Genomic DNA, 14,354 nt, shown 5'->3' on the forward strand with positions numbered 1-14,354 from the left:
TGACAATAATGTCAAATAACTTGGAACCAAGACTGGAAAGGCCAACTTCAGGTGACTGACGGTGGTTTTTGTACTTGCCTGTTAGTCTTCCTAATGAGTTATGATAATTACAATTATGCTACAGAAAGTCATATACAACTTGTATTACTGTAGTTTTTCTCTTAACATTATAGACTAGATGTAAAGATTGGTTTTTATGCTACTCATTATTTTTTTTAAACTTTATTTTGTTTTTACCGTAATTTCCATTTTATGAATTATACTAAATTTTTTTAATTTTAACTTTTTACCAGATGTTTGGCACAGATAGCCTAGTTATTTTGTGCCATAAAACACAAAATCAACTAACCAAACACACTCCAAAAGCTTCTCTTTGGTTCTTTTGAAAGGGAGCTCATCTGTGTAGCATTTCACTGGTTCTCCACCAAGTATGGAATTCTAGCATTTCTGTGTGCATGAGTAAGTTATTGTCTGAAACATTAACATTTTCATAACCTGAAAATGTATTTCTGATAGATACCTCTGTACACATTACCACCTGGCCTTTCCACTTACAGTGAACTTTTTTTTTCTTTGCTTCCTCATTGAAAGTGAATAATCTCCAGTTTCAAGGGAGTGGTCTCTCCAGTCAAATTACCATATGTTTGGGATCCAAACATTGGAAGGATCCTTCAGTTAACATTTAAGCTTGTAAAATTTTTTTTTTCACATTTTAAAGAGGCAAAATATTTGTTTAAATGTACAGTGGATAAATATGTATTCTGACATCTAAATATATTTATAGATTTTAGGCCTAGACTGTTAATTATAACCTGCAAGTTACAGTAAAGCCTCCCCCTTTTCACTGTATAATGGCTGAAACCAGTCTACTACTGGCTTAATGATAATCCTTATTTAATTGTGCAACTAGTTTGAACCAAATGATTATTCTATTTAGTTGTTCTATTACTTGAACTAAAAATTCATGTAGAATTTACATATACATTTAATAATCATATGGGCTTCAAATATGACATTGAAACTCCATGAACATACTTTAGACTAATTATCCATAAAGAATAAAACACTTAAAGATATTTTGAATTTATTTCAAATTAGAAACTTTTATTTCAGTATGGCATTATTCCATAACAAAGAAAAAAAAAGAGCAAAAATTTTCTGTCCATTACTAAAGTAAAATGATATGTGAAGTTATTTACTATACCTTATTCTTCATGCATGTCAACATTTGTTTTTCATTCTTTTGAAATAGAACTTGCCCTGTCACCTAACAATAATGAAGTACATATCTTCAGAAGAGAAGGAGATAAGTGGGTACAAACAGATGTGTTATCACAACATGATCTTCGAGTAACAAGTATTGACTGGGCACCAAATACAAACCGTATTGTCACATGTTCAGCTGTAAGTTAGTTACTATATTGAGGACTATGTATGTAAAAGTAACAAATCTTGTTTGTTTGGATTGAGTTAATATAGGTTATGATATTTATGTTTAAGTAACCTAAAAAACATTTTGCAATAAAAATATGGATTATGCAATAATTATGAAGTCAGCTCATGTGGCTCAAGAAAGCTATAATAATTGTAGATTAATAATGAGATTATGGGAAAGTTGTTTCCAGTACCAAAACTAATTGTCACCAGGGAATTTTGATCATGAACATTTCAACAGTTAATGTGCAAGTGTTTGATACTGAACACCATTTATGCCAACTACTACTTGCTTTTGTGAGTGAACATGATGCACAGATGAAATATACTTATATCCAACTTGGCAACCTGTGCTCTCTTCCAAGTACGTCAAGTTACAGCATCATCATGATAGACTAATAACTGGAGTTTGCCATTGCCAAAACAAATCAGAAGAAGTGTGATCTGATTTTGCTGGTCATGTGTTTATGGAAAATGTCTGCTAATCACTTGAACCTGGACTCAGCAATAGTCTTGACAGTCATTACAATGTGGAATGGAAAACCATCTTGCATGGAAACTTTTCCATTTATAATTCCTCTTCCCTCAAATGTAGGAATGAAACTATGTTCCACTTATCAGAAACTGGTCCTGCTAACTGAATGTTTTTAATTAACTTCCTGTAAACCTCATTTCTGCATGTTTGTTTTTGTATTCCTAGCTTTCATGTTCCTAGAGTTATAATGCTGGACTTGCATTATTACTATTACTGTAATAATTCTTTACAAGAGCAATTCTAACATTCATATATAATGTCATAAGAGCCATTTCTGAAGCCAGAATGAACCCTTGTGTATTTGATGATCTTGTATACAACCTCTGTTAAGCAAACTTCACTCAGTGAACACCGCTTGATGATGGTTATTTACAACTCTGGTACTGCCTTTCCCATCTTCTCATTAGGTCATGTACCAAATATAATCTGTGATGTTTAGTTTTTGTGTACTAAATGTTAGAATAGGCAGCTAATTTTATAATAATTTCATATAACAGAGATAATTAAAACCAAATAAATGTTTAATTTCAGTTTTCATTTTTAAACATAATTATTGCTGTTTTATGTTTCTATATAGACATACAATCATCAATCTGATGACATAAGAGTCAAAACTTACAGAGAGTTTAATATTTGGTCATTATTATCCTTCCCTTTTATTGATATTTTGCTCAATAGTTGTTTGTGCTAGTTTTAGGCATAATTTTATCAGAAACTGATGATAATTTTTAAATAGTATATAAGGTGTAATTTGGAAATAAGTGAAATTGCCAATGGTTGGCAACCTATGCTGTCTTTCAGATATGTCAAGGCAACAAATATTTTTCTATCCATCAGTAAAGTAAAATGGTATACATGTCAACATTTTTTTTCATTTTTTTGAAATAGAACTCTCTCTATCATGTAACAATAATAAAGTGTATATATATCTTCAGGTTGGAAAGAGATAAGTGCATACAAATAGATATGTTGTCATAGTTTGATCTGCCATAATAAAAACAAAAACAAAAAATATAATCTATCCATGCTAGTCCAATAAACCTAATCACTCATCCTCTTCCTAAGAAATTTGAACTATTTCAGACAAGCTAAGGTACATGTCCCTTGTCCTAGATGTGATAAATATACAAAATTCTGTTTATTTATAACATAATGTGTTATTACAGTATTTGTTACCTTACCAAATGTTTTGTATAAGCTTTAAAATTTCAATATGTATAAACTTGAAACGTGGTACTCACTGTGCAATGGTGAGTGATTTTATAGGATAAGATAACAGTAAAAGTAATGATGATAAGGGTTACCCACTTTCAACACCCAGCTCTTAATGGTTTTCCACAGTGTTTCACATTTTTAAGTAATTGACAGTTGTTGGCTGCAGAAGTGTATTATGGGCTGAAGTTTAAATGTTGGGAGTCAGAGTAGGAAGTGAGTATAACTCAAGAAATGGCTCTTCATATCAGCCACATGGTGGCTGTTTGAATAGAGACTTCAGCTGAGTTTATATTGCAGTATTGGCAGCCATTTTTAATTGCATTCCTTCATATAGTGTGCAAGTGCACTCTCTAATTTATATGACATTTTTGTGCCCTCCTATGTATATTGTGTTTCAGAAAGATTAATAAAGTATCTTTTGTTTTTAATGATGTGATGCCATCCCTGAAAGAAGTTAAGTTAAATTGAAGATAATAAATGCTCAATAACAGCAGTAATGGGGGGATGGGGTTCAGAATACCCTTTAACATACCCATCATTCCAAACTATCATCCTAGCAACTTAAGATTAGTAGTTCTTGGTTTCAGAAATCAGGCATCATTATTTTTCCTAAAGACTATTTAGATATTATGTTTCCCTGCAAGCCACCAAACTGATTGCATACAGACATGAATGAGACATATTATTATATTCACATAGTCATAGTAGAGCAGAGTTATCAGGATAACTGATAATTTCTAACCTTATTAACCCCATTGTAACATGCCATTTCATCGTGTTTGTTGACTTGTATTCAAAAGTTTATTGAACTACTGTTTCATGAACTTGTGTGAATAAGTTTGGTATTAAATTGAATATTATAATTCAAGTTTCACTATTATGTAATAGTTACTTTCTTAATTTAAATATTAAAAGATCACACCTAAATATTGATGTTTATGTGTCACATGGTATGTTAAATGCAGCAGTGGTTAAAATTAGATGTTTGAGGTGTCAAAATACTAAGTCTATAGTTTCAGACAAATTAGGAACTCAACTGACCAATACTGACAAGCTTATATACAAAATAAGAACATTGTACCTCTTCTATTTATTGAGATATAGCTTAGATTGTGAATCAAACACAGTGGCTCCACTCACGCTTTCCATTTTTGGAAAGGGACCCTTATATATATACACTTCAATATATGACATGTGAATAACAAATCAGAAGCTTAGAATTCCCCCCCCCCAGTCACCTTAAAGTGCCTGGCATCCATCTCATCCTGTTGAACCAAGATTACAAGCAAGTAAGTTGTGTCTTTAGTCTGCTTCAAATTATATATTTTTAAAGAAAAATACAGCTTAATTGCTACGTTTGATAAATCTTAGTGGAATTCTGGTGTATTAATATAGTTATTTATGATTTTTGGTTATTTCAAATATGTGTATTTTTATATTCTTGAATACAGTAACGTGAGTGCACATGTGCTGCATCAATACAATTCTGTAATGTTAGCCAGGCATGACTGGAAAGTCAGTATAATAAAAATAATAAACACACATAAATGTATAATGTTATGAGATTTAAGCTATTTAGATTAAAAAATTGTGTTTTTATGTTATAACATGTAGTCATTCTAAAATGAAAAAAAGTATAATTCATATTTATTTTCTAATTTTTTTATGGTGGTTAAGAGGTCAGTTAACCTCATGTAATTAGAGTAGAGAAAATATAAAGTTTTACTGAAAACAAATGTTTGAATTGTATTTAGGAGGTTTTAGAGATTACATAAATAATAATTGAGATTTTTTGGGATGAAGAATAATTTTTGATTATAACAGGAAAATTGCTTCACACTCAGACTAGTAACAAAATAGACAAATCTTTAATAAAAATATTTTCTTTAAAAAATCTGATAACAGTACACACACTACCTCAAAAGTTATAGTATAAATACTTATGTTTATTATTCCAGGCCTGTCTCAAAAAGGTTAATAATGTTCTCTAACCACATATATGTCTTTCAAGGTAATGGTAACCTATCTCTTGAGAATCTTTATATGTCTTATATCATATGTGATTAAATGTGGCTGAAAGATTTTACTTATTTGCTATCAAATATCATTCACAACAGAAAAACTTTGTTTTCAGTGGTAATGCCATCAGCAGACGTGGTAAATTGAAGGTCAATGTTTTCATTGATAACAAAATTCCTTTAGTCTGTGAGAATAGACATGTCTGTCTTTAATCAGAGATGTCTGGCTTTATCATAAAGAAACATTACTGAACAAGTTTTTGAACAAGAAGAGTTATGCAATAATCTGTTTGGGAAACACCAAACTTATGAGATAGCATTTGAAAAAATGGACATTAGTTTTACAACAGTATCAAAGGAAAAACTACAAGGGATTACATTAAAACTCACAAATTGGTTTTCTTGGAATTCCTACCGAATTCCAAGTAAACCAATTTCGTGCAAAACCATAATTGTCTGATTTCAGTCTCTCCTCTCAATAGAACAATTGTGCAGAAATCAGTTTGTAGCATCATACTGATGACCAGATTTTAATCTTAGTGGATATCTTTTTCATTTCAAAAGACTGACTTTCCTAGCAAATCCTTGATCTCTGGAACCTGAACAAGAGATCAGTACAACTGCTAAGTACTTAGAGCAAAAGTTTAAATCAGTTAAGGATACACAAACCGTACATGGAATGATCCTTATTTCCTTGTTTCAACTTTTTTTTTAATTTGCTTTATCATTGCATCAGAATGTCAGAGAACTTCCAGGTATGGTTCAAATTATAAGGTGCTGTTTTAATTTTTACATATATGCACTGGACTGTAAGAATTAAAAATAAATTATTATGAGATTTACATCAAGTACAAACACTTGCAGAGGAAATAACACTGGTTAAAACAGAATGAGAAGTGTCGAAAAACCCCTTTGAAAACTCAGTTTTTCAGTATGTGAACCTCATTTCATTGTGTAAAAGGACCATAAGGTTTGGAAACAAGATCTTAAAAACCAAGGTACTTCGTAGTAAAATAATTAGACACTGTAGCTGTTAGTTTTTTTTTCCTCAATAGTATTACTTTGTTTATCTGCAACTAACATCGGTCATTAGTAATGTACTAAAAACAACAACATAAAACTGTTTGCTTAAGCAACTCTGGTGAGACAAATCCTTGAGTGATATAAAGTTACAATTTTTGATTGAAATTAAACTTGACATAAAAAGGAGCACTACCAGCAAACAGTCTCAAAAATATAAGAATCATATTGGTGAAATATACATAAAAATGTTTTGTTGCTATCTGTACATAAAATTCAAATACTATTTTAAGGATAGATATTTTGATAAAATTAAATGAGAACTGGTTGCCATTTGGCAGATTTCCACTTTTCCCATTGTAAAGTTGGCCTTTCACCTAATTTATTCAAATGCAATAATAAAATTGTCAAGGAGGAGGTGGTGCTTGGAACAGTCAGAATACTAGCATTAGTAGGCTACATCTAAGAGTGCCCTGTGTGCTTTGATGTTTATGCTAAATCAAAACTGATATCAGAGACTCCTTGTTACTAATCGATTTACTGACACCCAATCAACTGCAAAACAATTTAATGAAGTTGAAAGTATCCAATTACTTCTAAAATGTACACACTCCTTAATATTCAATGGCAGATGGTTGAAAGGGATCAGTTTTTTAATATTTTATCAAATACCTTAATGTTATATATTTTTCTTGTGTTTGTTTATAAATACAATAATAGAAATTTTTCTTTCATTGGACATTATTTTTGTACAAAACTGTTTAGATAAAGCCAATAGTAAATGGAGAAAGACATGAACCAGTTAAAGTTGTTGGGAGCAGATACATGAAAAGATTCTTTAACCATTTTCACTAAATAAGGAATTTTGTTACAAATAACATATTACAAGCATATTAAATTTTATAGATTCCAATATTATTTACTCTCTTATATTACATTACATACAAAAGGGCAAAATCACGGCACCATGGAATTTGAGAAACACACATGCACAGAAATCAGTTAAAACCGATGCAATTTTATCTAAATTTTGTTTTTTATTTTTCAGGAAAATATCTGGTTTGAAAATTGTAACTACCAACATAGAAAAACAAATCTAACTGATAAATATGATGAGCATGGGCGAAGCTTCATTGTGTATTTGTGGTCAAAACTTGCTGTCAAACAATATGAAAAAAGTTTTTTATTTCATTTAATTTTTAGAACATAGTAAGATATTTTTGTACTCAAATGCAAATTATGGGCTCTTTTCATAAAATTTCATAAAATGAAGTCATCAAAAGTACAACTTTTACTAATCATTCTTGGTGGCCCAGGATGATTTAGCAAATACTTGAAAGCACATAGACTCTTCTGGTTTTCAGGAACCAACCAAATATTGAATTTGTGTAGATTCAGTAGGAACATGTTTTACATGCTAACAGTAGGTAACTAGTTGAAGAACTGGTTGCTGATGTAAACATTCATATTATTGAGGTGTATACTGTGTGAACTTGATGAAAAGTAAATAATAACAGTTACTGTTCAACACAGGAATGTGCAAAATGCAAAACATTTCCATTAATATATTTATGCTAGTAACACTAGGTGATTGGTGCCTGTTTAAAGTGATGTTTGGTTGCCTTGGTATTGTATTACTTGTGTTATCTTATTGATATAAAGTGTTTTTTCCAGCTATTTATAGGCTGCAACTTTTGGATGGTCATATTTCTCTGGAATAGAAGGGGGTGATTAGATTTTGTTGTTTTCTTCAGCAGACATGAACCAGTGAAAGTTGTAGATAGCATATACATGAAAAGATTCTTTAACTGTTTTCACATGTATCTTTTAGTATTAAAAAACAAGCATTAAACCTTTCAAAGAAATATTTCAGAATTTTTATTTTTTCGTTTCAACTTCAAGGCCAAAAGGCAAACCTTTGCTTGCTTGTTTTCAAAGGTATTTTATATAACCACTTTTGGAATTTTTACAATTTCCAATAAGTGATGCCTTTCTAGCACAAACAGGTTTTCAGTAAGATGTTAATCAAACATCAGAAATTCACTCATCAGTTTAATTTTGACATTTCTATAACTTTTGATCCTGTGACCTAATCAGTTTAAAAAATATTTTTTGTGTTGTTTTGTTTAAATATTTTGCAAGTTGAGAATTACAGAATATTATCTGTTATGCATTTTGCCAAGGAATAACTTGGATTTTCAAATGGAATAAGATTCTTTAGAGTACATATTATCCTATTGTTGTAATAACTAGTCTAGTGTTACTTGTGCAGTGAAAGGGTACTCTTACTGGTTAACTAGAGTATTTGTGAACTGAAGTTTAAAAATGTATTTTTGTTGAACAGCTACTAGTTGGTTAATATGAGCGTGGGAGTATGAAAACTGTCAAAAATAGCTTATTTTCATTGTGGTTTGATAATTTTGCAATAGACATAGCATATGATTCAGTTAACACACACACACAGAGTAAATTAGAACCACTTTATAGTATCCTGACAGATTGAGAACATACCTTTAAATGAAACAGTAAGGATAGTATATCATTCCACAGATCAGCAGTAAGTACACAAAGGAACCAGTTAAATGTTATATAAATTTCTGATGTAATTAGAAGCCTATTTGCACATGTTTTGATAGAGGAGGCACGTCATTCAATTAAGAAACAACAAATTGCAGCTATTTGGATGTTATTTAGATCTTCATACATGTATCTTAAAAGTTTTTTGCTGATACATTATAAAGACAACACACCATTCAGCTAACACAAGAACAAACATTAGGTTACTGTAATTTTTGTTGTTAGATTAACAATAAGACACAAACTATACTTATAACCATTGTGAGTGTTAGAAATTAGGGTGTAAAGCAGTGATACATACCTGTGTGGGAATGAGTCTGGTTGAAATTGGTGGTCTGTAAACTTTGAACATAGTAGCAAGCACACTAAGACATTGACAAAGCTTAACCAAAAGGGCAGCAGAAAGTCCTTTACTGTTTAAGCTTAAAATTGCTTCTCAAATTAGGCTAATTTTCCTTGACATCTAGAAAATTGGCTGCAGAAATAAGTTTTCATCACAGTGTGCCTACATTCAACCTGCACACCAAAACGCTTCATCACATGGGATGTGCTTTTCAAATCTGAAGCCTCAAGTAGCATATGATATATATGCAGTGGTACAGATTGTTTAATGTTGCCCAGTACACATCAGGTAACAGATGGTATGACCTATGATAGTAATCTTATCAAATTTGATGTGTTTTAAAACATATACATTGAATTATTATATTCAGCATTTACCATTAAGAAATTTATGCTCATGTAGGAAGTTTTATTTTATTAACGTCTTGAGAGTTGAACTTAAAAAAAATGCAAATACCAAGCATGAGAAGGTCATTTTGTTGAATCTGTCAGCATACATTTGCATCTAAATAAAAATTACATAATAAATTTCTCCGTTTTCCCTGTTTTTACAAACACCTGCCACTTAAAATGTTTATCATCAGTTGTTAGAACAAAAGACAATCACTTGAAATATGGTGTTCGATTCAACCTGTTAGAAGAACAAATAAGAGTCACTCAAGATGTGGTGTTGACCTCTGCTTGTTAGAAAGTAGGATACAGTCCTTTAAAATGTGACCTTGACATCTGAGCTAGAGGAACAAATACTAATTATTGTTGATCTTATGTTTATCAACATCTATATGTTGCTTGTTTAACTAGTCAATCTTGATAGTGCAATAGCATTGTGGGTCAAATAAAAATAAAATTCTTGGGTTTTGGAGTGTACTGCCAGCTCTCATAATCCAAATACAGAGAGAGATGAAACCATTTTTGATGATGAGATAGAAATATTGTAGTTAAATGGAAAATAAACAAGAAAAAAGCAAGAACTTCAAAGAAAACATCAAATGTAAGGTAACCAAGAAAAACTACAAAGTAAAAGAAAATAGGATATGAAAAAATAATCTAACTGCAAAATAAAAGAAACTAGGATATGAAAAAAATAGTTTAACTTGTAATCAATTAAGAAAATGCAGAAAACCTTTAATTTTTTAAAAGATGTTCCTACTCTCACAATATTAAACGCCAGTGTCAACGCTACTAAGATAGACAGTATATATATATAATATTTCATGTAATTAAACATTAATCAGGGAGCATGGTAGCAAACTCTACATAAGGATGGGTTAATTACAGCCAAAAGTACTAATACAGTCTCTGTTCAGTAAGTCATTATGCATGCTATATAAAATTAGATAATCTACTTTATATTCCTTACCATACTGCTCAGTATCTTGGTCACGACTTACCCGGCCCGGCATGGCCAAGCGTGTTAAGGCGTGCGACTCATAATCTGAGGGTCACGGGTTTGCATCCCCATCGTGCCAAACATGCTCGCCCTTTTAGTTGTTGGGGCGTTATAATGTTACGGTCAATCTCACTATTCATTGGTAAAAGAGTAGCCCAAGAGTTGGTGGTGGGTGGTGATGACTAGCTGCCTTCCCTCTAATCTTACACTGCTACATTAGGGATGGCTAGCATAGATAGCCCTCGAGTAGCTTTGTGTGAAATTCAAAAACAAACAAACGACTTACCCACCCTCCCGCTAGTACAGCGATAAATCTATGGATTTATAATGCTAAAATCAGGGGTTAGATTTAAGTATTTGCTCATTACAAAACTGTTTACACATGTGGAATGGTTATTAGTATGGAAAACTATAAGAGAATACACTTCAAACACTGCTGCTTTGGAATGAAAGAAAAATAGAACAAATGAATATACATTTGTTCTTTGGCTGAATTGAATACAGCCAGCATTGCTGTAATTGAAAATTTGTTAATTCAACAAGAACTGGTCCATGTTTTGTTTAAATTTTTGTGGGAGGTTATTTCTTTTGATATATTCTTAAATTTGATGAGTTTTAATCCTACTATTGATTTGATAAAAACTCCATAGTATGCATGAACAATTTTATTCTTATATTATCTTTTAGCCTTAGATATTTTTTAATTTTTTTTTGTTAATATTTGTTAGCTGTGAAATATTTCCACATCTATCGAGAACTTTCTAACAAATTGTTTTCTTTGTATCTCCACATTTAAATTTATTAAAAGGTCAGACCATCTAGTGATTGGGTAAAGAAAGGGTGTATAAAAAGAAATGCATCATATAAATCCATGTAAGCTACATTTCATGAAATCCTAAACTTTCAAATTACTTGAGCCAATATAGTTGTTTACAGTGTAGGATTTACTACCTAATATGGTTAAGAACATTTCCCATAAACATACATAGTTTCTGTTAATTTCGTTTAAATGAAAAATGAGCAAGGATACAGTTTAAAGGTAAATTAAAAGATTAACTGTTAAGATTTTGTAACATGTAAAAGTTCAACTATTTCATGTTTTCAGGACAGAAATGCTTATGTTTGGACACAAGTTGATGGCAAATGGAAACCAATGCTAGTACTTTTGAGAATCAACAGGGCGGCCACTTGTGTACGGTGGTCACCACAAGGTGAGCTTGTATCAAAAGTTTAGTGTGTTTAATTGTCCTTTGTGAGGCATTTTTCATGTGTTATGTCTTGTTTCTCTCAACATGATGTAGAACTTCTGTAAGCAGTACGTATTCATAAGTTGTGTATGTGTTATTATTCTAAGATACTTCTGTGTAAAAATTATGTTTAATGAGTTTCAAATTGAATTCTAAATTGATTTGAACACAGGTTTATTGTTTTTTGACTGTAAGTTCTCTGTAGATTTCCAATTGAACAATTTAGTCCAGAAACTACTCACCTCACTGTAGAATAGATAGCTGTTATATTATGCTATTACCAAAAAGTTTTTGCATATGTTCCAACCTATGAACAAAACTCCTACCTTACATGTAATGACATGTACTTCACCAGTCTCTTCTTGTAATCAGAATTAGACTGCCCAATGGCATAAGTATGTTCCTTTAATTGTAAGGGGTGGTGACAAAGAGACTGACAAATGTAAGAATTGCAAACAGTGGGGGAAGTATATATTTTAATTTGTTTGAATTAAAGAGCAGTTGGGCAGTTGTACTGTTCTGTTAATTTAATTATATCAATCAGCCAGAATTGTAATTATAATTATAGAGACATAAATGCAGGGGAGGGTCATCTTTTGTAGTTACAACACTGACTCTCTTCTTTCACCATTCCTTCATGTGCAGTACTTCCTTTGAGTAATTTATGTATTTCAAAATCTCACTTTTTCCATAGGCAGTGTGATGTCATATTCCTTTTTCATTAAGAGTAATGGAATATTTGTGTTTATTCAACTTTCAGTTAATATTTGTATTGTTATCTGTGTTAGCTCCATTTTCTTAATTATGAAACACAAAGATGCAAATATTTAAAATTGATTTAAGTTATAGCTTTAGGTACAAATTATCTTTTCTTATGCTAATATTGTTTCTATGAAAGGAATATTCACCATCGTAATTACTTCATATATGTTTCAGTCAATTTCAATCTCGTCAATATGAAAATGACCAAGTCCTATGTTTGACAGACATACAAGATTTACTATAAAATAATAATGTTACTACTTCCTATGAATATTTTAATGTATCTGGCTCAATATGTTTTCTCATACTCATGCTTCTGAAAACTTCTGAAGACCAAGCCTTTTTCCATAGAAGTTATTTTCATTAAATGGTTACTGGAATTCTCTAGTTTTAAGCTAAGTTGTGCATCATTGTTGCTTTTATTCTACATTCTTTTGTCTTGTACCCAGAACTCTTGGCTTTCTAATTTTGCTAAGATTGTCTTTGTTTCTGGTTATTTTATTCCTGATGATGATCAAATAACACTTGTCTGCTTTGGTAACTCAAGTACAGAACATTTGTTTTCTGACTTCAGTTGTTTCTGCTAGTGCTTAGGCAAGATTCTTGCATGCATCTCAGCTCATAAGGGTTTTTACCATCCTTTTTCTTCCTCTTATGATTGCTTTGTTATTGTGAATTCTTTTATTTTATGCTTTATGTTGACTTCCAGTTGCCATGTCCTTCTCAAACCTAAGACTCCTCTGTAGCCTGTGATTAGAATTTTCTATACCTTGAGTTTCTTCTACTTTTGACTCTTTTTATTCTGAGTCCTAACCTTTAATAGAACTTGATTATTACACTTTGTGTACCTATTCACTCACTTTGGAAGAGGCTCTTGGGTCACTCATGGCTTTTTATTATTTGTTTTAATTTTATGTAAGTTTAAATGAACTAATTTTCTTAAGGTTGATCAATACTAAGTTTGAAAAACATAGAGCCACAAATAAGGTTGTAATTAAGTGCACATTGTTTACCCAATGAGAATTAGCAAATTTAACATCATTCTGGTGAGTTGATTTTATGGAATATCTTTTATTAACATAAGTTGTGTAAAATTTAATTCATCCTGAAATTATATCTAAAGAAAATTCAATATAATCTTTAATTATCTGTGTAAATCATTAAAATATTTCTATTAGACAAATTTCCTGAATTAGGTAAAACAGCTCAGTATTATTCAGAGATTAGTAGCATTTTCCTAAGTTATTTGCTGTTTTTATTATTAAAGTAAAATATAACAGATTTTCTAACACGTAATTCTGTGTGTGTGTTCTTAATTCACTCTAATCTGCTTTAACCCTGTTACCATGTCTAATTTCTTGAAATTTTGTGCATGTCATGCCTAAAAAAGTTACAATTAAAATTTATTTAAACCACTTTATTATCATGGTATACAAATAAACTTGGCATCCAGATATAGTTAATAAATCAAATTATAATACTATATAGGTTTTAAGTACTTAATGTTTCACCCTAATATAAGAATTGTGACATCTACTATCTTTGTCTTTCCTCTCCTATAATTTATTTACAGCCTCTTCAGTAAGTATGGATTTAATATAATATAAAAAGTGCTTTATATGTATTATCACGTGAACAATGACCTGTGAAAATTTTATACTTTGGTATTATGTGTCTTCCATAATACAGTGGTAGTTGTGTAAATGTATGTTTTCACTCTAAGATGTTTATATAACCAATTAACTCATACATTTCAAAGTTCTCTGAATGAATACAGTTGAAACAAGTAATAAATTTTTCAACACCTTACAGGT

At 30.9% G+C, this 14,354-nt stretch overlaps 1 protein-coding gene across 2 annotated transcripts in view; it reads left to right on the forward strand.

Annotated features, from left to right (window-relative positions):
* LOC143222644 (actin-related protein 2/3 complex subunit 1A-like) overlaps positions 1 to 14,354 on the forward strand; it is a 67,618-nt gene that overhangs the window by 27,498 nt on the left and 25,766 nt on the right. For both annotated transcript variants that reach the window (XM_076449403.1, XM_076449404.1), the window contains exons 3-4: positions 1,253 to 1,404; positions 11,637 to 11,742. In XM_076449403.1, coding sequence (XP_076305518.1) covers positions 1,253 to 1,404; positions 11,637 to 11,742 — 258 coding nt within the window. The remainder of the gene's footprint in view (positions 1 to 1,252; positions 1,405 to 11,636; positions 11,743 to 14,354) is intronic.

Source organism: Tachypleus tridentatus, chromosome 8 (assembly GCF_004210375.1).
Source record: "Tachypleus tridentatus isolate NWPU-2018 chromosome 8, ASM421037v1, whole genome shotgun sequence".
Lineage (NCBI taxonomy): Eukaryota > Metazoa > Arthropoda > Merostomata > Xiphosura > Limulidae > Tachypleus > Tachypleus tridentatus.